Genomic DNA, 24,616 nt, shown 5'->3' with positions numbered 1-24,616 from the left:
TGCCTGCCCTCCAGGACACCTACAGCACCCGATGTCACAGGAAGGCCAAAAAGATCATCAAGGACATCAACCACCCGAGCCACTGCCTGTTCACCCCGCTACCATCCAGAAGATGTCAATACAGGTGCATCAAAGCTGGGACAGAGACTGAAAAACAGCTTCAATCAGACTGTTAAATAGCCATCACTACCCGGCTACCACCCGGTTACTCAACCCTGCACCGTCGAGGCTGATGCCCTATATACATAGACATGGTATCACTGGTCAATGTTTACATACTGCTTTTCTCATTTCATATATACAGATGAAGTTGAAAGTTTACATACCATACACCATTTAAACCCAGTTTTTCACAATTTTTCAGCTGTACTGGAAAATTCCACCAGATGGAGACAGGCTGCTTATTGCAAATGGACAAAACATCACCAAATGGACATGGCCGTTTCTTATAAATGGAAAAGACTTCGAAGACGAAACTCGGTGAGCACAGGTTTGGCCAAATGTACTTTTAGCCCAGAAACAAGATGGCGTCGAGGCCTCTCGCTCTTTGAGTTAATGCCCATTTTCTGGGATTAAAGGTCAAAAATGGTAATACAGAGCTAATTTGACCACTTCACGTCAAGTACATAATCCTACGGTGTAAGGAGAAATAGAACCAGACATGTATCTATTGTAATTTACGTGAAATCGTACAATGTCCGTTTGATGATGGTTAAACAAATGTGTTTTTCCCCCAAAAAAGTTATAGATCCAGTTGCGGCGTGTTAAGGCCAATCCGTTAAGGCGGGTTTCGGAGCTCTACATTATTTCTGTGATTTTCTGTACTCACACACACACACGTAGTCAATGTGGTCGGTAGTGAGCGGTGAGTTATATGGCTCTAGAAGGTTCTCAGGCCGAGAAAAATCTTTGTCCATTTGCAATAACTTCACTTCATTTTGAACATTGCGAAAATAACGACATAAGAAAAGTCCCAGAATCACATGACTAGGTACATTGAAACCGCCTCGGCCCATAGAGACGGACCCTAATGTTTGTCCGTTAGCTCTTTCAGCAACGTAGCAACGTCCGGAAAAAGTTCATTTTCAGCACTAATTAAGGTCGCTGCTCGGGCTCCGAATGACCTATCGAGCCAAAACTCGGGGTCGCCTAAGCTAGGCCTACACATAATGTCAGATCTGGACCCGCAGCTAGAACGTAACTACGTGTAGAATTTTTTTTATGGTTTTAACAGAAGACGCTGTGAATTTTGATCGTTGGCTTCTAAACGAGTTGGAAAACGTGGGTTTGGTGTCAGTATGTATCAGTTTGGTGTCAGAATGATATCTTATTGACTGATGGACGCTGACTAGACGGCTGACTTTTGTCCATTTCCAATAAGTTTAAACAGTGATAAACCATCACCAAATGGACAGGCTGAAAACAACACGGAGAGTGTTGGCAAATGGCATCACTGTAGTCTCTAGGCCGTGCCGAGTTCAACGAGGTGCCCCATTTGACCGTAGCTCGCTCGGTCTGACCGCCGCGACCTCGCAAAAAGTATTTCATATCGAACCTTCATAAGGTCCGAGACCCAATCCTTTTGTTCCTCAGTCTTCCCGCTCTTTCATTCAAACCCAACCCTCTTTCTTTGTGTAACCAGCCGTCATATCGGTTTCGTCCACTAGGGCCGTTTTCTTTTATGACATTAGTAATCAATGTATGATCCATCCTGTGTATATGTAATTCTGTGTGATTATTTAGGCATTTAGTAAATAAATAATTAAACAACATTTTGTATTGCTGATTCAACTTGTTAGCCAGGGTTTGTGAAGATTTTACAAATTTTACGACGTTCAGATGAGACTCAATAAGGTGACAATTAATAATCGACTGCTATTGATATAAAAGATTACCAGGTCTTTAAGAGTTTATTCGGAAGACAACAGCTCTATAAACATTCTTCCGTGGTGCCCCGACTTCCTAGTTAATTACATTTAGATGATTATTTCAATCAGGTTTAATTACAGAGAATTGATTTGATAAAATAGCATGTCATATCATTTAATCCATAGTAAAGACACAACACGAGTTTCTCCCTAAAGATAGCATGGATTTACAGGTTATTTATGCTCTAACTCTGCGTCAGTGCAAGTAATTTTCAAAATCCCTTTTGCCACATGTTCAGGGTCACCTGTACCTCTACAGATATCAACACGAAAAGATTGAATGGTTCCCATCATATCCTAAAGGGGAAATGTGAACTTTACCATCAAATAGGGCTGAAATCCCAAAATGGAGAGGCTTAAATCATCAAAGAAAGAGAAACAAACGGCATCACCATAGTCTCTAGGCCGTGCCAAGTTCAACGAGACGCCCCACTTGACTGTAGCTCGCTTGGTATGACCGCAGCGACTGTTCAAAAACCTAGGCCCAAAATTAAGCCTGACCTAAATTTGAGGTGGTTTTCGGTGACAGCGGCAGAACCTTTGAGGCTAGAAACACAATTCAAACACAGGAACATTCTTAAGGTCCTCCCGATCTATGCAAGTTTAACCTTGACCGTGTGGAATTAACCCTTAACAGTAAAAACAGGGTGTTTTCTTCTAACAGTTTACAATGACATCTCTCCCCAATGTAATACATTGCCTGCTGTCCTAACTACAACCTGATGCCTATGTAGGTTATGATTGCCATATCACACTGTCTTTGATGACAATCCACCAGGCCACTATGAGAACTACCTATGTTGATTCTAAGCTTCCTGGAGCAACCGGAAGTGGTGTAATTGACCCTAACAGTGGTTTTGATTTCACAACCTGCAGTTAGTGGAGAAACACAGCATTCAACCCTCTATAAATCAGTCAGTTCTTAACTTAAACATTGAAAATGCTGATTCTGTAAAAGCCTGCCCCAATGAGGATATGTGTTTACTTTCAGCTTCCTGTGACAACCGGAAGTGCCTTAAATTGGTGTCATAGGGGCTGTTTCGAAGGGTTAAAAAGGTCACATCTTTCAAAAAATGTCATGTGTGATTAGACAACCCTCATGAACCGGTACATATTAGAAAACCATTATCTGTTTTTTTTGTTTCCCTTTTTGGAATACTTTCAAGTTCCATCTAGGTAGTGCTATGTATCCATGTATAGTCTGAATTTAATATATTTCCAGTATGGTTGGGGGGCATATAAAGAGCTGCATATGTGAAGAGCAGCTAGCTGTCTCTGATGTTTTTGGGGTAAGATATTGACATCCAGAAAGGTCTTAGCATGGAGGCCCAAAATTAAGCCTGACCTACATTTGAGGTGCTTTTGGGCAACAGTGGCAGAACTGTTAAGGCTAGAAGCACAATTCAACCACAGGAACATTCCTAAGGTCCTCCCGATCTGTGCAACCCTAACCTTGGCTGTGTGGAATTAACCCTTAACAGTGAAAACAGGGTTTTCCTTCTAACAGGGTGAGTTTTGTGGCTTTAGAAGGTTCTCAGGCCGAGAAACAGCCTCGTCCATTTGCAATAACTTAAATTAATTTTGAACGTCGTGAAAAAATGACAACATTTAGAAAAGTCCCAGAACCACAAGATTGGGTGCATTGAAACCGCCTCGGCCCATAGAAACAGTCCCTAAAGTGTCTGTCTGATAATGCTTTCAGGGACCCCGTAGCAATGCCGGGAAAAAGTACATTTTCAGCACTAATTAAGGTCACTGCTCGGTCTCCAAATGACCTATTGACTCAGGATTCGGGGTCGCCTCAGCTAGATCTACACATAATGTCAGAACTGGACCCGCAGCTCGAATGTAACTATGTTATTGAAGGTTTTTTAATGGTTTTAAAACCTGTTGAGGATATGGCTGACTTATGCCCCCTTTGGAGGAATTGGGTACCCCTAGTAAACTGAAAACAAAATGTGTCAAAAATTGCTAATATATGCATATAATAATTATTATTGGATAGAAAACACTCTAAAGCTTCTAAAACCGTTGGAATTATGTCTGTAAGTATAGCAGAACTCACAGGGCAGGCATTCTTCCAAACTAGTTTTGTGGTCATGAAAGTTGGAGCAACTTTGACGTCATCGCCCCCACCCTTCCCAACCACTTATGGATCTGGGGACACTTTCTATGTCTTCCACTAGATGTCCTCATTCTGTAGAGCATTTAATCGTTCAAATCCCGCGATAATTGGCCCTATGGGAGTGATTTGAGTAAGTGCCGCGAGAAAAAACCTGTGCGTTAGGGCGCGAATTGGTCACAGCCATTCCTTTGTTCCAGTACTCAGAAGAAGGACAAACGATGACCGGTTGAATTGAAATTTGTTTTGTGTGTTTAAAACATCATAAAGCTTGCTTCTGCACTTAGTTTGACCTGTTTAGTCAATATATAATATGTAATTTTGAAGTTTTGATGCGCAACTTTTCCGGACCAGAGGACATTTTGGGTGCATTTCAGCTGATGTTATTAGCAGTAGCTAATACAAAGACGCAAGACTTGAAACCAAACGATGTATTGGGTAAGTATGAAGCCATCCAGAACATTCTGAACGAAGACCATCGAAGGTAAGGGAATATTTATGCTGAAATCTGTGTTTCTGTTGACTCCAACATTACGGAGAAATGTAGCTTATATCTGAGCGCCGTCTCAGAATATTGAATAGTGTGCGATTTCTGTAACGTTAAAAATAAATGTAACAAAGCGATTGCATAAAGAAGCAGTGTATCTTTCTAACTATATGTAGAACATGTTTATTTAGTCAAAGTTTATGATGTCTATTTACGTTATCTTGCCGCGCTACCTAGATTTCCTGCGGACATTTTTGAGTAATTTCTGAACATGAACTCAATGTAAATGGACATTTATGGATATAAATGGCATATTATTGAAAAAAAAATGTACTGTGTAACATGTCCTATTACTGTCATCTGATGAAGATTTTCAAAAGGTTAGTGAATGATTTATTTTTTAATCCTGCTTTTATAATTTTATATTTTCTGGGACAAAATGGCTGCCTCTTGTCTTGGTTTCGGTGGTGATCTAATATAAATATGTGGTGTGTTTTCGCCGTAAAACATTTAAAAAAATCTGACATGCTGGGTAGATGAACAAGGTGATTATCTTTCATTTGAGCTATTGGACTTGTTAATGTGTGGAGGTTAAATATTTCTAAGAATATTTTTGCGTTCCATGCGCCACGGTTTGAGCTGAACGGGGGGGGGGGGGGGGGGGGGGGGGTGGCATCAACAGGTTCCTCTAGTGACACCCCATCCCGTGAACGGGACCGTTGTCATCATCTGACACTAATTAGCATAACGCAACGGACATAAATATAATTATGCCTTGCTAGCAGCAGGCATCCTTGTCACGAAAATCAGAAAAGCAATCAAATGAAATCGTTTACCTTTGATGAACTTCGGATGTTTTCACTCACGAGACTCCCAGGTATTTTTGTAGGCGAAATAGCTCCGTTTGTTCTTCACGTTTGGCTGAGAAATCGACCGGAAATTGCGGTCACGACAATGCCGAAAAATATTCCAAATTAGCTCCATAATATCGACAGAAACATGGCAAACGTTGTTTAGAATCAATCCTCAAGGTGTTTTTCAAATATCTATTCGATAATATATCTACCGGGACAATTGGTTTCTCAGTAGAAGCGATTGGAATAATGGCTACCTCTGTACTTTGCGCAAGATTTTCTCCGGGAGCATCATGTGACCACTTGCGTAATGTAGCCCCCTACGGGTATTCTTCAACATAAATGCGTAAAACACTTTTTAAGGGTGTGTGAAGTTTTTCAAAATTTCTGCTATTTTTGACTTTTGACTTTTGACTTCCTATGAAATCATATTGCAAATGGACAAAACATATGCCTTATGCGCAAGTAAAAAAATAATTGTTGACTTGTGTTGCATTTGCAATATGAAAAACCACGGTGGAGCGCGCTCGCCACCTGTTGGATTTTCAAAGTGTTACACCTGGCATTTGCCATATGGCATTTGCAATCAACTTTGAACGAAATGACGCCAAATTGACACCGTGGATATGGTTTGTCCAGTGCCACTGACTTCCCATTCATTTTTGTCCATTTCAGGGGGGTGTTCCCTTATAAAATATGGGGCACTTCCGGATTGGATTTTTCTCAGGCTTTCGCCTGCAACATCAGTTCTGTTATACTCACAGACAATATCTTTACAGTTTTGGAAACGTTAGAGTGTTTTCTATCCAAAGCTGTCAATTATATGCATATTCTAGCATCTTGTCCTGACAAAACAGACAGAACATTTTTTTTCCAAAAATGAAAATACTGCCCCTAGAGTTGCAACAGGTTTTAACAGAAGGTGCTATGAATTGTGGGCCGGCTCTGAAATATGTGATAGTTGGCTTCTAAAAGAGTTGGACAAAGTGAGTTTGGTGTCAGTACGATATCCTATTGATGGTTGACTTGATGGCAATATAATATATTGGAATTGCACATTTTATATTGCAAATGGACAATGTACATTTCCAATGGATTTAATGATGGATTTTCCACAGGCTGAAATCAACACCAACGAGCGATGGAGAGGAACCATTATCACTGCTCGGCCACCCCGAGTTCAACGAGCCAGTCAATTGGGCATTTCTGCAGTATATTAGAGCATGTCCAATTCGTGATGGTAAATGCCCATTGTAAGACATTGCAAATGGACAGTGTAAAATTGTACATTTGCAATGTATTTAAGGAGGGATTTAACATCACCAAATGGACAGTGTCCATTACACATACACTATATTGTCAATGTGAACATGCTCTTCTGCAAGTTGACAGTGTCCATTGCCAATGTATATCCATAAAATTAAAATAAAAAATGTAAAAAAAATGGTCCAAAAACACTTTTTATGAGGTTTAAAAATGTTGGAAAAAAATTTAGATTTTGAAAATTTCACCCTTGGGACCTGACTTTGTGACCATTTCCCATATGAAAATCTATGGTGGAACACGCTCGCCATCTTTGGGATTTTTGGAGTATGACACTTGGCATTTGCCATGTTCCGCTTACAATATGGTTTTGATGAAATGCCGTCCATTTGAGTGATATTTGCGAGTATGTATGTAACAGGATTATATTGGTGAATCCCCTTGCCACTTTATTGTTAAGCCAATGGGTTTTTGGTTTGAGTTTGTCTTGCCTTCACCTACTCAACATGGCATCTTATTGGCTGGTTTGCGTAGCTTGCTGACAAGGGGGGATGTTCCAGTTAGAATCGTCCCAGTGAACAAGCACCAAAGCAGCGGTAAGTTGTTGGTTGCAAAGCACTGTACATCAAAAGTGATTTTTATACTCTCAAGTGATGATTTAAATGTAAAATGTATATCAAATTGTTTGTAAATGTTATTCGAACATCACACATAAGATGCAGCGGTTTTTGGAGAATATTTGTTGTGCATTTTGTTGTAGAGAATTCCCGCCAGTACTAGCTAGCAACTTACTGTGTCTGGTGGGGGGGGGGGGGGTTCATATATTTTGTACAGTGGGTGAGTGCAGAGTTGGATGGTGAGACGTGCATTGCATGACGTGCAATTTTGTGCCGTTCCTAACAGGTACATTGTTAAAGATATATTGTATATTGTAATTGTTTTATTTTGGTAACTAGCCCAGTGAACAAGCACCAAACCAGCGTGCGTGAGTGCAGAGTTGGATGGTGAGGCAATTTTGTGCCGTTCCTAACAGAATAAATCTACATGACTGGTGCTACATGTTGGAGTTCCGTGTCGATGACTGATTGTACACAACGCAAGAAGAGTACTGTTACATGTACAGTGCCTTGCGAAAGTATTCGGCACCCTTGAACTTTGTGACCTTTTGCCACATTTCAGGCTTCAAACATAAAGATATAAAACTGTATTTTTTTGTGAAGAATCAACAACAAGTGGGACACAATCATGAAGTGGAACAACATTTATTGGATATTTCAAACTTTTTTAACAAATCAAAAACTGAAAAATTGGGCGTGCAAAATTATTCAGCCCCCTTAAGTTAATACTTTGTAGCGCCACCTTTTGCTGCGATTACAGCTGTAAGTCGCTTGGGGTATGTCTCTATCAGTTTTGCACATCGAGAGACTGACATTTTTTCCCATTCCTCCTTGCAAAACAGCTCGAGCTCAGTGAGGTTGGATGGAGAGCATTTGTGAACAGCAGTTTTCAGTTCTTTCCACAGATTCTCGATTGGATTCAGGTCTGGACTTTGACTTGGCCATTCTAACACCTGGATATGTTTATTTTTGAACCATTCCATTGTAGATTTTGCTTTATGTTTTGGATCATTGTCTTGTTGGAAGACAAATCTCCGTCCCAGTCTCAGGTCTTTTGCAGACTCCATCAGGTTTTCTTCCAGAATGGTCCTGTATTTGGCTCCATCCATCTTCCCATCAATTTTAACCATCTTCCCTGTCCCTGCTGAAGAAAAGCAGGCCCAAACCATGATGCTGCCACCACCATGTTTGACAATGGGGATGGTGTGTTCAGCTGTGTTGCTTTTACGCCAAACATAACGTTTTGCATTGTTGCCAAAAAGTTCAATTTTGGTTTCATCTGACCAGAGCACCTTCTTCCACATGTTTGGTGTGTCTCCCAGGTGGCTTGTGGCAAACTTTAAACGACACTTTTTATGGATATCTTTAAGAAATGGCTTTCTTCTTGCCACTCTTCCATAAAGGCCAGATTTGTGCAATATACTGATATATACTGACTGATTGTTGTCCTATGGACAGAGTCTCCCACCTCAGCTGTAGATCTCTGCAGTTCATCCAGAGTGATCATGGGCCTCTTGGCTGCATCTCTGATCAGTCTTCTCCTTGTATGAGCTGAAAGTTTAGAGGGACGGCCAGGTCTTGGTAGATTTGCAGTGGTCTGATACTCCTTCCATTTCAATATTATCACTTGCACAGTGCTCCTTGGGATGTTTAAAGCTTGGGAAATCTTTTTGTATCCAAATCTAAACTTCTTCACAACAGTATCCCGGACCTGCCTGGTGTGTTCCTTGTTCTTCATGATGCTCTCTGCGCTTTTAACGGACCTCTGAGACTATCACAGTGCAGGTGCATTTATACGGAGACTTGATTACACACAGGTGGATTGTATTTATCATCATTAGTCATTTAGGTCAACATTGGATCATTCAGAGATCCTCACTGAACTTCTGGAGAGAGTTTGCTGCACTGAAAGTAAAGGGGCTGAATAATTTTGCACGCCCAATTTTTCAGTTTTTGATTTGTTAAAAAAGTTTGAAATATCCAATAAATGTCGTTCCACTTCATGATTGTGTCCCACTTGTTGTTGATTCTTCACAAAAAAATACAGTTTTATATCTTTATGTTTGAAGCCTGAAATGTGGCAAAAGGTCGCAAAGTTCAAGGGGGCCGAATACTTTCGCAAGGCACTGTATATGGATCGCCAAATGCCAATAAGATGCCACTCATTTTTGTCCATTTCATGGGGGTCTTCCCTTACTGAATGTACTGTATAGACAGGTGTGTGCCTTTCCATATCATGTCCAATCAATTGAATTTACCACAGGTGGACTCCAACCAAGTTGTAGAAACATCTCAAGGAAGATCAATGGAAACAGGATGCACCTGAGCTCAATTTCGATTCCCAAAGCAACGGGTGGAAAAAGTGAAGGGGTCTTAATACTTTCCCAATACACTGTACTACTCTCTGCCCCTCAGTGACAGCCAGCTCCACCTCTGTGGGCACATAGGTCATGCGAACATTGCTTCCATTGTTTTGCCAGCTATTTGCTATGAGGGGGAACTGCCCCAATGAAATCGCAGGATATCATAGGATAAATTATAACAGCACAAAGTAAATGGACCGTCCGGGGGTGCTCAAATGTGCGTCTGTTCAGTCAGAACTTCTGGGTCTGCGCTAGTCTCTTCCTCCCAATGAGTCTCTCGCGCCAGATGACTTACTTCTGCACGTGAGACTATATCTGCTTTATCAGGTACAGATGGCCCTAAAGTATAAAGATAATTGTAAGTAACTTGTCAATAAATAATCATAACAGTCATGAGAGCTTGGGACCTGATAAACGGATCAACTACATCCAACAAGAGTCCAAGGACAGAGGGATACACTAGCTAGAACCTTCTCATCGTGGATCTGGTAGAACAAAAAGCATGGCCAATTTGATTGTTTCCCCCTGATGTTGTTTATAAGGTTTTACTGTAGGTGACAGGGCGACATGTTGTGTGGACTAAAACAGCATATACCAGGTGTATCACAAAGCATTACCAAATTAATTAGCCAGCTACAGAACATTTTTGAAATAGTTTGGTTCATTTATTGGTCAAATTAACCAGTTAGCTATCTACTCTTTATAAGCAGCTAGCTAGCTCCTAGCTAGTTAGCTCTCATGTCAAACTCAAGTCTTTCAAAACTAATATCTGACTAACTCGGAAATGAGAAGTTATTTCAGAATGAAAGTTAACTGGCTAGCACATTATGCTTTGTGACATTATGTTAGCTAACTATCCTGGTGCATTCGTTCTTTTGTGAGCTGGCTGCTCTTTCTAAATAATCTAATCTGTTCGAAACAGTGGCAGCAGGTGCAGCAGTGGTCATTCGGTTTTTAACATGCAACGTTGAAATAGGTGTATTTATGCTGTTATTCAAATGCAAAGATTGCTTTATATATCTTTTCAAAGAAACGATCTGTAGCTCGAAAACTTGGCATCATATTTCTGTCATGCTGCTTTGTTGACAACTCCAACCACCTCGGGTATTCAGCCAATCAGCGGCCACCGCTGTGTCTCAAGAGACCCATCTCGATTGAGCTCTCTGTTTACCTGTAGTTGATATTCCGGCGGGAGGTGACGTCCCAGCTCTGGATAGCGTCCATCATCTTGTCCATGACCATGTCCCTCAGTGGCTCTTCCATGGCCCACGCATCTGGCCCATCGAACACGATGTGGGACAGCACCCCGCACGCATTATAGGATACCTCGATCCCATCCGCCTTGCTGTCCAGCAGGTTACTGTCACCAGAGAACAGTCACAGTAGCAAAGCAGAATCCAACTTTATTTATCCAGGTTAGTGTCAATAGTATTGCAATCTCTATTGCAAGACGAACCTGGGTCCGTATGCATCAAGCGACTCATAGTAGATGTGCTGATCTAGGATCAGGTCCCCCCTATCCATGTAATCTTATTCACTGTGATTCAAAAGGCAAAACTGATTCTAAATCAGCACCCCTACTCTGAGATGCTTGATACATATGGTCCCTGGTCCAAGATAGCAGCAGGATCAGACAAGACTGCATTTAACCATTTAATATAGACAAAGGACCTTCTCTTACCTGAAGACAGAGATGAACTGTGGTGTGAGGAGTTGTGGTCGCAGAGCCCTCACTTCTGCTACATTACCCAGCAGCCCCAGCATGTTACGGTGGAGCTCCTGCTTGTCTGGAAACTCCTGAGAGCCAGGGGAGGACAAAGAGGACATACAAAAGCAACACACAGGATGATGAGACTGAGAATCTTCAGTGGAAAAAACTGTTTGAGGGGCAAAACCTAGCATTCCCTGACAGAACAGAACCCTTCAGGTAAAAAAAAAAGAGAGATGAGAGATTGAGTTTAGGTTGTAGATTTAAACAAATCCCTGAGGTGTGCTAACCTTCAGGCAGTCCAGGAAGAGGCTCATGCCCTTGCAGTTAAGGAACATCTGACAGTTGTCTGGCGTCTCGTCAGTGATGTTCCACAGAGCACTCCAGGAGAACTCCATTACCTGGTCACACTGTAGAAAGAGCAAAAAAATGTGGTTGGTATTTGTTTTTATCCAAAGTGAACTCTAGGTAGCCTGCCAGGCAATGCCATTCCAGACAATACACATGAATTGGCTTAACACGCAATGTTTCCTTAAGGATTGCAGAAATACTATTAGGTCTGGAATGAGCTAAGACTCATCACAATCCAAATGTGATGTGGTTCAATCCAGTTTTACAGGTTCTGCGAGGTAATTTCAGACTTGTAGAATGGTAGGGATGTACAAAATATGGATTTTTGATTCACAATAAATAATCCAAATGAGACTCACCATCCTGTCCTGTAGCTTTTTCTGGATGAGATTCAACATTGTCTGAGAAAAAAAAAGTGAGCATGAAAATCATATGTGACAACTTCACGAAGCATCAATGACCTACTGCGTTTGAGAGAGAGAATCTATGAATCTGTGTATAAGTATATGGATACATCAGTCTTCCCTACCTTGACGAATCCCATCTTGCCCACAGCCTCCTTGTGGTGGTTGTCCACCTGGCAGACCAGGGCGTTGCAGAGGTGCACGGCGATGCGCTGGATGGACTCGTCCTGCCGGGCCGGCTCCAGGATCTTCAGCAGCAGCAGGTTGACCCGGCCGTACTGGAACTCCAGCTCCTCAGGGATGCTGAAGTTACACAACGTCAGGCAGCAGTTCCTCTGGACCTGGGATTGGTGAGGAGGGGGGAAAGGGGGAGCTGAGTTGAGGGATATGGTGGAAACTCCTTCAGCCTTAGTTTATACCAATCCATCCCTTTAGAATTTGTGAAGGGAATAAACTTTGCTTTAACTTGAGAAGGGAAGAGACTACTAGGGTGACATGTTGGTTGGCGTGATGGTTCAGTTGACCCCTCCAGACCGGGGTTCAGATACTTTTTAAAATATCTCAATTTCACGTACATTCGAAGTAAGTATTCAGATATCTTTTATTTGAAAAGACAAGTAGTTGAATGTTTGGTCCTGCTTTAAATGACGTTCACCTTATAAAGGCTTCATAACGCCTTTACAATCCCTTCACAAGCACTACATAAATGTGTTAAAAAGCATATACAGCGGGGCAAAAAAGTATTTAGTCAGTCACCAATTGTTCAAGTTCTCCCACTTAAAAATATGAGAGGCCTGTAATTTTCATCATAGGTACACTTCAACTATGACAGACAAAATGAGAAAAAAAAAATCCAGAAAATAACATTGTAGGATTTTTTATTAATTCATTTGAAAATTATGGTGGAAAATAAGTATTTGGTCAATAACAAAAGTTTATCTCAATACTTTGTTATATATCCTTTGTTGGCAATGACAGAGGTCAAACTGTCACGCCCTGGTCTTAGTATTTTGTGTTTTCTTTATTAATTTGGTCAGGCCAGGGTGTGACATGGGTTATTTATGTGGTGTGTTTTGTCTTGGGGTTTTTTCGTACGTATCGGGATTGTGGCTTAGTGGGGTTTTCTAGGTAAGTCTATGGCTGTCTGGAGTGGTTCTCAATCAGAGGCAGGTGTTTATCGTTGTCTCTGATTGGGAACCATATTTAGGCAGCCATATTCTTTGAGTGTTTCGTGGGTGATTGTTCCTGTCTTTGTTGTCACCAGATAGGCTGTTTAGGTTTTCTCACATTTATTGTTTTGTTAGTTTTCTTCATTAAAAAACCATGAATAGAAACCACGCTGCATTTTGGTCCGCCTCTACTTCACCCGAAGAGAACCGTTACACAAACGTTTTCTGTAAGTCTTCACAAGGTTTTCACACACTGTTGCTGGTATTTTGGCCCATTCCTCCATGCAGATCTCCTCTAGAGCAGTGATGTTTTGGGGCTGTTGCTGGGCAACACAGACTTTCAACTCCCTCCAAAGATTTTCTATGGGGTTGATCTGGAGCCTGGCTAGGCAACTCCAGGACCTTGAAATGCTTCTTACGAAGCCACTCCTTCGTTGCCCGGGCGGTGTGTTTGGCCCCATTCATTCTTTCCTTTACACGGATCAGTCGTCCAGGTCCCTTTGCAGAAAAACAGCCCTAAAGCATGATGTTTCCACCCCCATGCTTCACAGTAGGTATGGTGTTCTTTGGATGCAACTCAGCATTCTTTGTCCTCCAAACACAACGAGTTGAGTTTTTACCAAAAAGTTCTATTTTGGTTTCATCTGACCATATGACATTCTCCCAATCTTCTTCTGGATCATCCAAATGCTCTCTAGCAAACTTCAGACGGCCCTGGACATGTACTGGCTTAAGCAGGGGGACACGTCCGGCACTGCAGGATTTGAGTCCCTGGCGGCGTAGTGTGTTACTGATGGTAGGCTTTGTTACTTTGGTCCCAGCTCTCTGCAGGTCATTTACTAGGTCCCCCCATGTGGTTCTGGGATTTTTGCTCACCGTTCTTGTGATCATTTTGACCCCACGGGGTGAGATCTTGCGTGGAGCCCCAGATCGAGGGAGATTATCAGTGGTCTTGTATGTCTTCCATTTCCTAATAATTGCTCCCACAGTTGATTTCTTCAAACCAAGCTGCTTACCTATTGTAGATTCAGTCTTCCCAGCCTGGTGCAGGTCTACAATTTTGTTTCTGGTGTCCTTTGACAGCTCTTTGGTCTTGGCCATAGTGGAGTTTGGAGTGTGACTGTTTGAGGTTGTGGACAGGTCTTTTATACTGATAAGTTCAAACAGGTGCCATTAATACAGGTAACGAGTGGAGGACAGAGGATCCTCTTAAAGAAGAAGTTACAGGTCTGTGAGAGCCAGAAATCTTGCTTGTTTGTAGGTGACCAAATACTTATTTTCCACCATAATTTGCAAATAAATTCATAAAAAATCCTACAATGTGATTTTCTGGACTTCTTTTTCTCATTTTGCCTGTCATAGTTGAAGTGTACCTATGATGAAAATTACAGGCCTCTCTCAAGTGGGAGAACTTGCACAATTGGTGGCTGACTAAATACTTTTTTGCCCCACTGTATGTCATGCTTCATAAATGTGGCATAACTGTGACAATCTCCAATGTCAAATGTGACATAACCCACTAGGTTGAATATGATATCAACATGTGCTTTATAAAGGGTGACATGTTGTGCTAAACGGATGGAAAATGCTCTAAAGTAAAGTCATGTTAGTCACATTACACCTAATCCCTTTCCCAGACACTTCCGCCCCAATGCGTGGGAAGGTCTGGTGGACCAACACATCAAACTTGGTCTTCATTAGTTAGGGTTAAAATCACATTTTAAGAAGAAAAATTGTGGAAATGGGCATGGTCTAGCCATAATTATGACTTTTTGAGTAGTGTGTTAAGTAGTGACGGTGACAAATCATTTACTCAGTAAGGTCACTCTGATATCCCAGGCTTATATGTGCGGTCTTCGACACAATCACCCCACTCCCCCACTGAAAGACCAGCCACAAAATGTTGGCACCATTGTAACAGGTTGAAATCGCCAGCATGGGAACAGAAGAGGAACAGAAGAGGAATGAATACCTGGTGCGGTAATCTCAGGTTGGACTACTCCAAATCATCTTGATTTGGCACGCACACACACACGCTTTGCAGGTCCATCAACCCATTTAAAAACCTCTCACATCCTACAGTAACCTGTGGATCATGAGAGAACCTTCATAAATCAGCAGAACGTTAATAACCTATTTATTGACACTACGTAGTGTCATGTCATACTTAGTTTGAAGTGAGACATCTTCATTCATTCATAACACATCCACAAAGACTAAGGCATGACACTGTACTTCATTTGAAGTCAGACCCCTTTGGTCATTTATAACACATACCTAAATGCCTTGTATCATATGACGCTGTACTTACTATAAGGTCAGACACCTTTGGTCGTTCATGACACATACACAAAGGCTTAATGATGTAAACACAAATGCATTAACATTTAGGGAATTATCACTAACAGCTAAAACAAATAAACATCAAATACATGTTTAACCATACATTTCCTTTAATTTGCACAATTTTTAAACAACACAAATACATGAAGTTTTAAAAAGTCCAGCAATGCAATTAATTACATTGAACATTAGACAGGGCTGTGAATAGTGTAGCTCTGAGCTGGCGGACAAACGGTTCTTGCCTCTCTTCCAGCTGGAGGTACTGCATGTTGGTTCCAACCTTAAAAGTAACAACAAAGAAAGTCTGTTAGGAAATGCCTTTGTCACAACATCCGGATAAGGGCATTTCTATGCTGCGACAGAAACTCTAAACGGGAATATGGGAAACTGCATTCCATTCGTATTATTCCATTCCTCTTTCATTTAAAATCTCATGAGGTGACAATGAGTATGTAGGGAGATTTGTATTTAGCTGATCCTACTAGCTAACTCAATTTCAGCTAGCTATCAATTGCTGTAAAGTCACCAAAATTATTGAAATAACGATTGAGGTAGCTACAGTATGTAATCTAACTAATAGAAACTAACTTAAATTGCAATAAATAAAAGTTAACTTACTTGTTTTTTCGCTGTCCAGTGGCAGCACAAGTGAGTCATTTGATTTGCGAACTCGTCACATGATCAATGTCTCGTCAGCAACACAAAAAAATAACTTCCGGGTCATGGAATTATGGACATTTTCCAAATAAAAGTTACCCAAGTAATAGTAGAAAAGTGTCAACCATTCATGATTTGAAAAATAATTGTCAAAAAAATTAACAATGATTCATATTTGTTCATATTTAAGTGACATTTTAATTAAATTGGGGTTTTAAAACACGTTCCAATGCCAAATAAATGCCCCAAAGCAAATCATTGTATATGGAATAAATATTGGCTTAGAGCAAGAACTATTCTGGGTGCAGAAATAAAATACTTGTAGGGAATACTCAGTAGGGTCTGTAGAATGTATACAGTGCCTTCGGAAAGTATTCAGACCCCTGGACTTTTTCCACATTTTTATTACGCCTTATTCTAAATTTGATTCAAATGGTTTTTTCCCCTAATCAACAATACCAAATAATGACAAAGCAAAAAACGTTTTTTAGACATTTTTAGCAAATTTATTTAACATAAACAGACATACCTTATTTACATACAGTAAGTATTCAGCCACTTTGCTATGAGACACGAAACATTGAGCTCAGGTGTGTCCTGTTTCCATTGATCTTCCTTGAGATGTTTCTACTACTTGTTTGGAGTCTACCTGTGATAAATTCAATTGATTGGACATGATTTGGAAAGGCACACAACTGTCTATATAAGGTCCCACAGTTGACAGTGAATGTCAGAGCAAAAACAAAGCCATGAGGTCGAAGGAATTGTCTGTAGAGCTCCGAGACAGGATTGTGTCGAGGCACAGATCAGGGGGAAGAGTACCAAAAAATGTCTGCAGCATTGAAGGTCCCCAAGAACACAGTGGCTTCCATTATTTTTGGATCCACCAAGACTCTTCCTAGAGCTGGCCGCCCAGCCAAACTGAGCAGTCGGGAGAGAAGGGCCTTGGTCTGGAGGGTGACCAAGAAACCGACGGTCACTCTGACAGAGCTCCAGAGTTCCTCTGTGGAGATGGGAGAACCTTCCAGAAGGATAACCATCTCTCCAGCACTCCACCAAATCAGGCCTTTATGGTAGAGTGGCCAGATGGAAGCCACTCCTCAGTAAAAGGCATATGACAGCCCGCTTGGAATTTGCCAAAAGGCGCCTAAAGACTCTCAGACAATGAGAAACAAGATTCTGATGAAACCAACATTGAACTCTTTGGCCTAAAGCCAAGCGTCACGTCTGGAGGAAACCAGGCACCATCCCTACGGTGAAGCATGGTGGGGATGTTTTTCAGTGGCAGGGACCGTGAGACTAGTCAGGATTGAGGCAATGATGAACGGAGCAAAATACAGAGAGATCCTTGATGAAGTCCTGAGCGCTCTGGAGATGGTTCTCAGACTGGGGCAAAAGTTCACCTTCCAACAGGACAACAACCCAAAGCACACAGCCAAGACAACAAAGGAGTGGCTTCGCGACAAGTCACAATATCCTTAGACGGCCCAGCCAAAGCCCGGACTTGAACCTGATCGAACATCTCTGGAGAGACCTGGAATTAGCTGTGCAGCGACACACCCCATCCAACCTGACAAGAGCTTGAGAGGATCTGCAGAGAATAGAAAAACTCCCCAAATAAAGGTGTGCCAATCTTGTAGCGTCATACCCAAGAAGACTTGACGCTGTAATTGGTGCCAAAGGTGCTTAAACAAAGTACTAAGTAAAGGGTCTGAATACTTATGTAAATGTGATATTTAATTTTTTAAATTGTATTTTTGCCCCCAAAAATTGCTTTGTCATTATGGGGTATTGTGTGTCGATTGATGAGTTCCTTTTTTTTTTTTTAAATACATTTTTGAATAAGGCTGTAACGTAACAAAATGTGAAAAAAAAAGTGAAGGGGTCTGAATTCTTTCCAAATGCACTGTACATTCCACATTTGGTGTCTTTTGGCCCTATGGTTCATAAGTTAAGAGATATACCAGAGGTACATTTAATTTGTTCAGCATGATGAGACGCCTACATACAAAGTGTCAAGTCTCTAGGTCAAACAGGTGATGGAGGAGGGTTTAAGTGAGGCCGCTTATAACAGCGCCACCTATAGGCCAATCAGTGCCATTCTTTTGACCAAGTTACTCATGGCCTGTAGTTTCTTTGCCAATTCATTTTTTTCTTCAAACTCTGCTTGAGTTATAACAAAGGTTTTGTGAAATACAATTTGGCAGATTATTTGGTTTTTACAAATAACCATTCAAATACTCAAATAAATGTACTTGTTTTGAGCTGTGTATATATATTAAAAAACAAACTGAACCCAGGTCTGGACCCTTCCCTGTGACCTTACCGTGACCTCCTGGTACTGCTCCATGCCGTTGAGCACCACCTGGATGACCTGCCGGCGCAACCGCACACTCTGATCACTGCGGTACTCTGTGTTGGTCAAGTAGAACAGGGCCGCGCTGCCCGTCACCTGGATGCTCTTGTCATACTTGTGGCACTTCAGTGCAGCGATCACCAGCTGGTGGATCACGACAAGACAGAAGGGTTATAGCACAAGGGGGGTATAGGAATAAAGAACGCAGACCCTTGAGGTGCTGAATAGGAATACAGGTAACTGAGAAAGATAAAAATAAAGCCGCACAATCCATTATTCTTTGAAGTTCACTGCAAAATGATAAAGGAGTGTGCGACTTTCATTTATAAAGCAGAAAACCACAGAGGTGTGATAAGTAAACAAATGTCCGGGCTCTCACGCTATCTAAAGCATTAAAGAAGCATTTCTTTGAAGAGAAACGCTGAGACACTCTACTTTAATTTAAACCATAAAGGTCCCTAACCTGCAGTGCCCGCAGTAGCTGGCTGCAGTGCTGTATCCTGGCGATATCAAACAGCTGGTTGATGGCTCGGTGGGCCAGCTCCGGGCGGAACTCTGTGTAGACCTCGATGGCATTCAGGACCTGGTCTTCATTCTTAGAGCCTGTGACCTGAACCAGACATGATAGACAGATTATGTATTTAAGGGGCAATCAGCAACTGCTACGTATTTTTTGGGGGCTTATGATATATACCCATTCATTCTTGAAGAATATAACTTATGCATGCCTCATGAGCTTGTTCAACTGTCCTACCCCATCAGAACCCAAAATATGAACATGGTTAAAACTAGAAGTACATTTCCTGAATAAAATCTGGTGCGCATGCTAGCTTGTGAGGGATCGATTGATAGGATTGCCTGAACATGTGAAACTTTGTTTGGTGCCATAGCTTGAACGGTTCCAGACAATGTTGGTGGGTTATGTAATGCAAATGTATATAAAATGTATATCGTTATAGTTGATACACGTTCTAGAATTTGATGTTAGGATAGCCTGAACATGAGAAAGTTGGTTTGGTGTCTCTAGCTTGAATGGTTCAAGAGTTATTGTTGATTTTGCTACACCCGCAATAACATCTGCTAAATAAACCACATGACTAAATGTATGTGGACATCTGTTCGTCAAACATCTCATTCCAAAATCATGGGTTAATATGAAGTTGATATGGAATTGGTCCTCCATTTGCTGCTATAACAGTCTCCACACTTCTGGGAAGGCTGTCCACTAGATGTTGGAACATTGTTGCAGGAACTTGCTTCCATTCAGTCACAAAAGCATTAGTGAGGTCAGGCACTGATGCTGGGCGATTAGTGGGCGTTCTAATTCATCCCAAAGGTGTTTGATGGGTTTGAGGTCAGGGACCGGTGCAGGTCAGTCAAGTTCTTCCACACCGATCTCGACAAACAATTTCTGTATGGACCTGCATTTGCATTGCTCATAGTGATCTTAGGCTTGTGTGCGGTTGCTCGGCCATGGTAACCCATTTCATGAAGCTCAGCACTTACAGTTGACCAGGGCAGCTTTAGTAGGGCAGAAACTTGACGAACTGACTTCTTGGAAAGGTGGCATCCTATGACGGTGCCAGGTGAAAATCACTGAGCTCTTCAGTACGGGCCATTCTACGCCAATGTTTGTCTATGGAGATTGCATGGCTGTGTGCTCGATTTTATTTGAAATTGCCGAATCCACTAATTTGAAGGGATGTCCACATACTTCTGTGTATATATAGTGTATATGAAAACACCCTCAAATATTCCATACATTACACAGTCATGGTGTTTGGAGACTTTTTAGTTTGACAGTGTAGCTGCCTGCTCCATAGACCTATATACTATACCTATTTTAGAAACACTTAAAATAAGGGCTGTGTTTTGTGAAGTCTTACCCTGGCATGACATACCCTGGCATATAAAACACATAAAACTTGCACAAGACAGTTCACAGAATTGTCCATTTTAAGAAATGTAGCCAATTTATTATTTACAACATTTAGCTAACAGATAGTTAATCAAGAGATTATTACCTTTGTCTTGATTCAGCAGTCTAGTCCATATCATCATGGCATTTGTAGTTCTTTATGATAGCCACATTAGCAGCTAATTAGCATTTCATTTTTGGGGGGTAAATATATTGCTAAAAGTCAACTTGTCCAAGAGGGATGTACACAGTTACCAAAACGTCACACCTACACGAAACACAGACCATATTTGAAGTGTTTCTACAATCCCCTATTGGAAAAACGAATGGTGGAAAAACAAATTGGAACCATTTCTTTGACCACTAGGTTTTATGGGTATTATGACTCATTCTGTGGTAGACTTTAGGCTCAAATACATACGGAGGCAAGTGTACGTACGTACGTACATACATACATGGTTTCCATGTTTTACCATTCCATTTCAGCCATTATTATGAGCCGTTCTCCCCTCACCAGCCTCCTCTGATCATACAAACATACATATACACCAGGGTGGTATTCATTAGCGCACACTATGGAAAAACGTTTTGCAATGGAAAGAGAAAAAAAATGTTTCTTATTGGGCAATATCAGGTAGTTGTTTCCTATTTCAGTCAGTTGTCTTCTGTTTGATGCTGAATGAATCCCACCCTGTTGTAGTCTCTTAGACTGACTGGATGTGCAGGTTTTTGGTTCAACCCTGCTCTAGCATTTGTTCCAGCTCTGTAGTAACACAGCTAATTTGGCTAATCGTGGACCTGAACAAAGACCTTGATAAGAAAATATTTGAATTAGGGGTGTTAGTGATGAGCTGGAGCAAAAGCCTACGCACCCAGCAGTTCTCCAGGACCGGAGTTGGTCAAACTTTACCTTGTAAGCAGGGATGTGTGTCACATTACAAAGGGTGGTGTTGTAGAGCCCCAGAAACTGCAGAGGCCTCTTTAGCTCCTGGAAAGGGTAGATGCTGCTCTTGCAGGGCTCGATACTAAAAAAGAAAAAAAAAGACATGAGTCTGTCACACTTACATAACATGGAAAACGTACAGAGAATACATCAACTAGTCCTACTACTTACATGACAAAGGATGATGCTGAAATCCACATGACCATAGAGCAAACATAAACTCTTCATACATAAACTCATACATACACGCACGCACGCAGTCGGAAGTTACATACATACACTTAGGCTGGGATCATTAAAACTTGTTTTTCAACCACTCCACAAATTTCTTGTTAACAAACTATAGTTTTGGGAAGTCGGTTAGTGCATCTACTTTGTGCATGACACAAGTCATTTTTCCAACAACTGTTTACAGACAGATTATTTCACTTATAATTCACTGTATCACAATTCCAGTGTGTCAGAAGTTTACATACACTAAGTTGACTGTGCCTTTAAACAGCTTGGAAAATTCCAGAAAATTATGTCATGGCTTTAGAAGCTTCGGATAGGCTAATTGACATAATTTGAGTCAATTGGAGGTGTACCTGTGGATGTATTTCAAGGCCTACCTTCAAACTCAGTGCCTCTTTGCTTGACATCATGGAAAATCAAAAGAAATCAGCCAAGACCTCAGGAAAAAAATTGTAGGCCTCCACAAGTCTGGTTCATCCTTGGGAGCACGTTCATCTGTACAAACAATAGTATACAAGTATTACCACCATGGGACCACGCAGCCATCATACCGCTCAGGAAGGAGATGCGTTCTGTCTCCTAGAGATGAACGTACTTTGGTGCGAAGAGTGCAAATCAATCTCAGAACAACAGCAAAGGACCTTGTGAAGATGCTGGAGGAAACAGGTACAAAAGTATCTATATCCACAGTAAAAATGAGTCCTATATCGACATAACCTGAAAGGCCGCTCAGAAAGGAAGAAGCCACTGCTCTAAAACCGCCATAAAAAAGCCAGACTACGGTTTGCAACTGCACATGGGGACAAAGATTGTACTTTTTGGGGAAATGTCCTCTGGTCTGATGAAACAAAAATAGAACTGTTTGGCCATAATGACCATTGTTATGTTTGGAGGAGAAAGGGGGGGCTTGCAAGCAGAAGAACACCATCCCAACGGTGAAGCACGGGGGTGACAGCATCATGTTGTGGGGGTGATTTGCTGCAGGAGGGACTGATGTACTTCACAAAATAGATGGCATCATGAGGTAGGAAAATTATGTGAGTATATTGAAGCAACATCTCAAGACATCAGTCAGGGAGTTAAAGCTTGGTCGCAAATGGGTCTTCCAAATGGACAATGCCCCAAGCATACTTCCAAAGTTGTGGCAAAATGGCTTAAGGACAACAAAGTTAAGGTATTGGAGTTGCCATCACAAAGCCTTGACCTCAATCCTATAGAACATTTGTGGGCAGAACTGAAAAAGCATGTGCAAGCAAGGAGGCCTAAAAACCTGAGTCAGTTACACCAGCTCTGTCAGGAGGAATGGGCCAAGATTCACCCAACTTATTATTGGAAGCTTGTGGAAGGCTTCCCAAAAAGTTTGACCCAAGTTCAACAATTTAAAGGCAATGCTACCAAATACTAATTGAGTGTATGTAAACTTCTGACCCACTGGGAATGTGATGAAATAAATAAAAGCTGAAATAAATCACTCTCTCTACTATTCTTCTGACATTTCACATTCTTTAAATAAAGTGGTGATAAAATAAAGCTAACTGACCTAAGACAGGGAATTTTTACTCTGATTAAATGTCAGGAATTGTGAAAAACAGAGTTTAAATGTATTTGGCTAAGGTGTATGTAAACTTCAGACTTCAAATGTAGATGCTTTGAGAGTCATCTAAACTCAGCAAAAAAATTAAGATCCCTTTTTCAGAACCCTGTCTTTCAAAGATAATTAGTAAAAATCCAAATAACTTCCCAGATCTTAATTGTAAAGGGTTTAAACACTGTTTCCCATGCTTATCAAAGAACCATAAACAAATAATGAACATGCACCTGTTATAAGGCAGGTCGTCAACAGCAACAACATTGCCTATGGGCACAAACCCACCGTCACTGGAACAGACAGGACTGGCAAAAAGTGCTCTTCACTGATGAGTCGCGGCTTTGTCTCATCGGGGGTGAAGGTCGGATTCAAGTTTTTCGTTGAAGGAATGAGCATTACACCGAGGGTCTGTCATGGTATGGGTGGTGATTCACAGCATCATCGGACTGAGCTTGTTGTCATTGCAGGCAATCTCAACGCTGTGTGTTACAGGGAAGACATCCTCCTCCCTCATGTGGTACCCTTCCTGCAGGCTCATCCTGACATGACCCTCCAGCATGACAATGCCGCCAGCCATACTGCTAGTTCTGTGTGCGATTTCCTGCAAGACAGGAATGTCAGTGTTCTGCCATGGCCAGTGAAGAGCACAGATCTCAATCCCATTGAGCACATCTGGAACCTGTTGGATCGAGGGTGAGGGCTAGAGCCATTCCCCCAAAAAATGTCCGGGAAGTTGCAGGTGCCTTGGTGGAAGAGTGGGGTAACGTCTCACAACAAGAACTGGCAAATCTGGTGCAGTCCATGAGGAGGCGATGCACTGCAGTACTTAATGCAGCTGGTGGCCACACCAGAAACTGACCATTACTTTTGACTTTGACCCCCCCTTTGTTCAGGGACACATTATTCCATTTCTGTTAGTCACATGTCTGTGGAACTTGTTCAGTTTATGTCTCAGTTATTGAATCTTGTTATGTTCATACAAATATTTACACATGTTAAGTTTGCTGAAAATAAACGCAGTTGACAGTGAGAGGATGTTCCTTTTTTTGTTGAGTTTATAAGCTAGTGTCATAGAAGCAACTCACCTTGGACGTCCCATGGCCTCCTCGAAGTGTGGGACTGTGCAGTTGTCCAGCATGATATGACCTGAGATGTCCAGTGACACCAGGTTGACTAGGCCCTGCACAATGGCCGTCAGGATCTTACGGGTCATCTTGAACTTGGAATTGCGCTCTCTAGAGATATCCAGGTGCCTAGGGAACATAGAAAGAAGGGTACAAAATGTTTTACAAGTCTACTGCACAACTAGTG

General features: G+C 41.5%; 1 protein-coding gene across 2 annotated transcripts in view; it reads right to left on the bottom strand.

Moving 5' to 3' along the window:
* The window catches only part of LOC110509521 (protein zer-1 homolog), a 51,637-nt gene that overhangs the window by 4,213 nt on the left and 22,808 nt on the right, over positions 1–24,616 (bottom strand). For both annotated transcript variants that reach the window (XM_021590437.3, XM_021590436.3), the window contains exons 5-13: positions 24,391–24,558; positions 21,451–21,565; positions 19,086–19,232; positions 18,593–18,766; positions 12,223–12,438; positions 12,053–12,094; positions 11,633–11,752; positions 11,316–11,431; positions 10,806–10,994 (exon numbers count right to left, since the gene is read on the bottom strand). In XM_021590437.3, the coding sequence (XP_021446112.3) occupies positions 10,806–10,994; positions 11,316–11,431; positions 11,633–11,752; positions 12,053–12,094; positions 12,223–12,438; positions 18,593–18,766; positions 19,086–19,232; positions 21,451–21,565; positions 24,391–24,558 (1,287 nt within the window). The remainder of the gene's footprint in view (positions 1–10,805; positions 10,995–11,315; positions 11,432–11,632; positions 11,753–12,052; positions 12,095–12,222; positions 12,439–18,592; positions 18,767–19,085; positions 19,233–21,450; positions 21,566–24,390; positions 24,559–24,616) is intronic.

This window comes from Oncorhynchus mykiss, chromosome 29 (genome assembly GCF_057628025.1).
Source record: "Oncorhynchus mykiss isolate SJ-2025 chromosome 29, ASM5762802v1, whole genome shotgun sequence".
NCBI lineage: Eukaryota > Metazoa > Chordata > Actinopteri > Salmoniformes > Salmonidae > Oncorhynchus > Oncorhynchus mykiss.
Note: the sequence above shows the minus strand (reverse complement) of the source record. Positions and strands in the feature narration are given on the sequence as shown.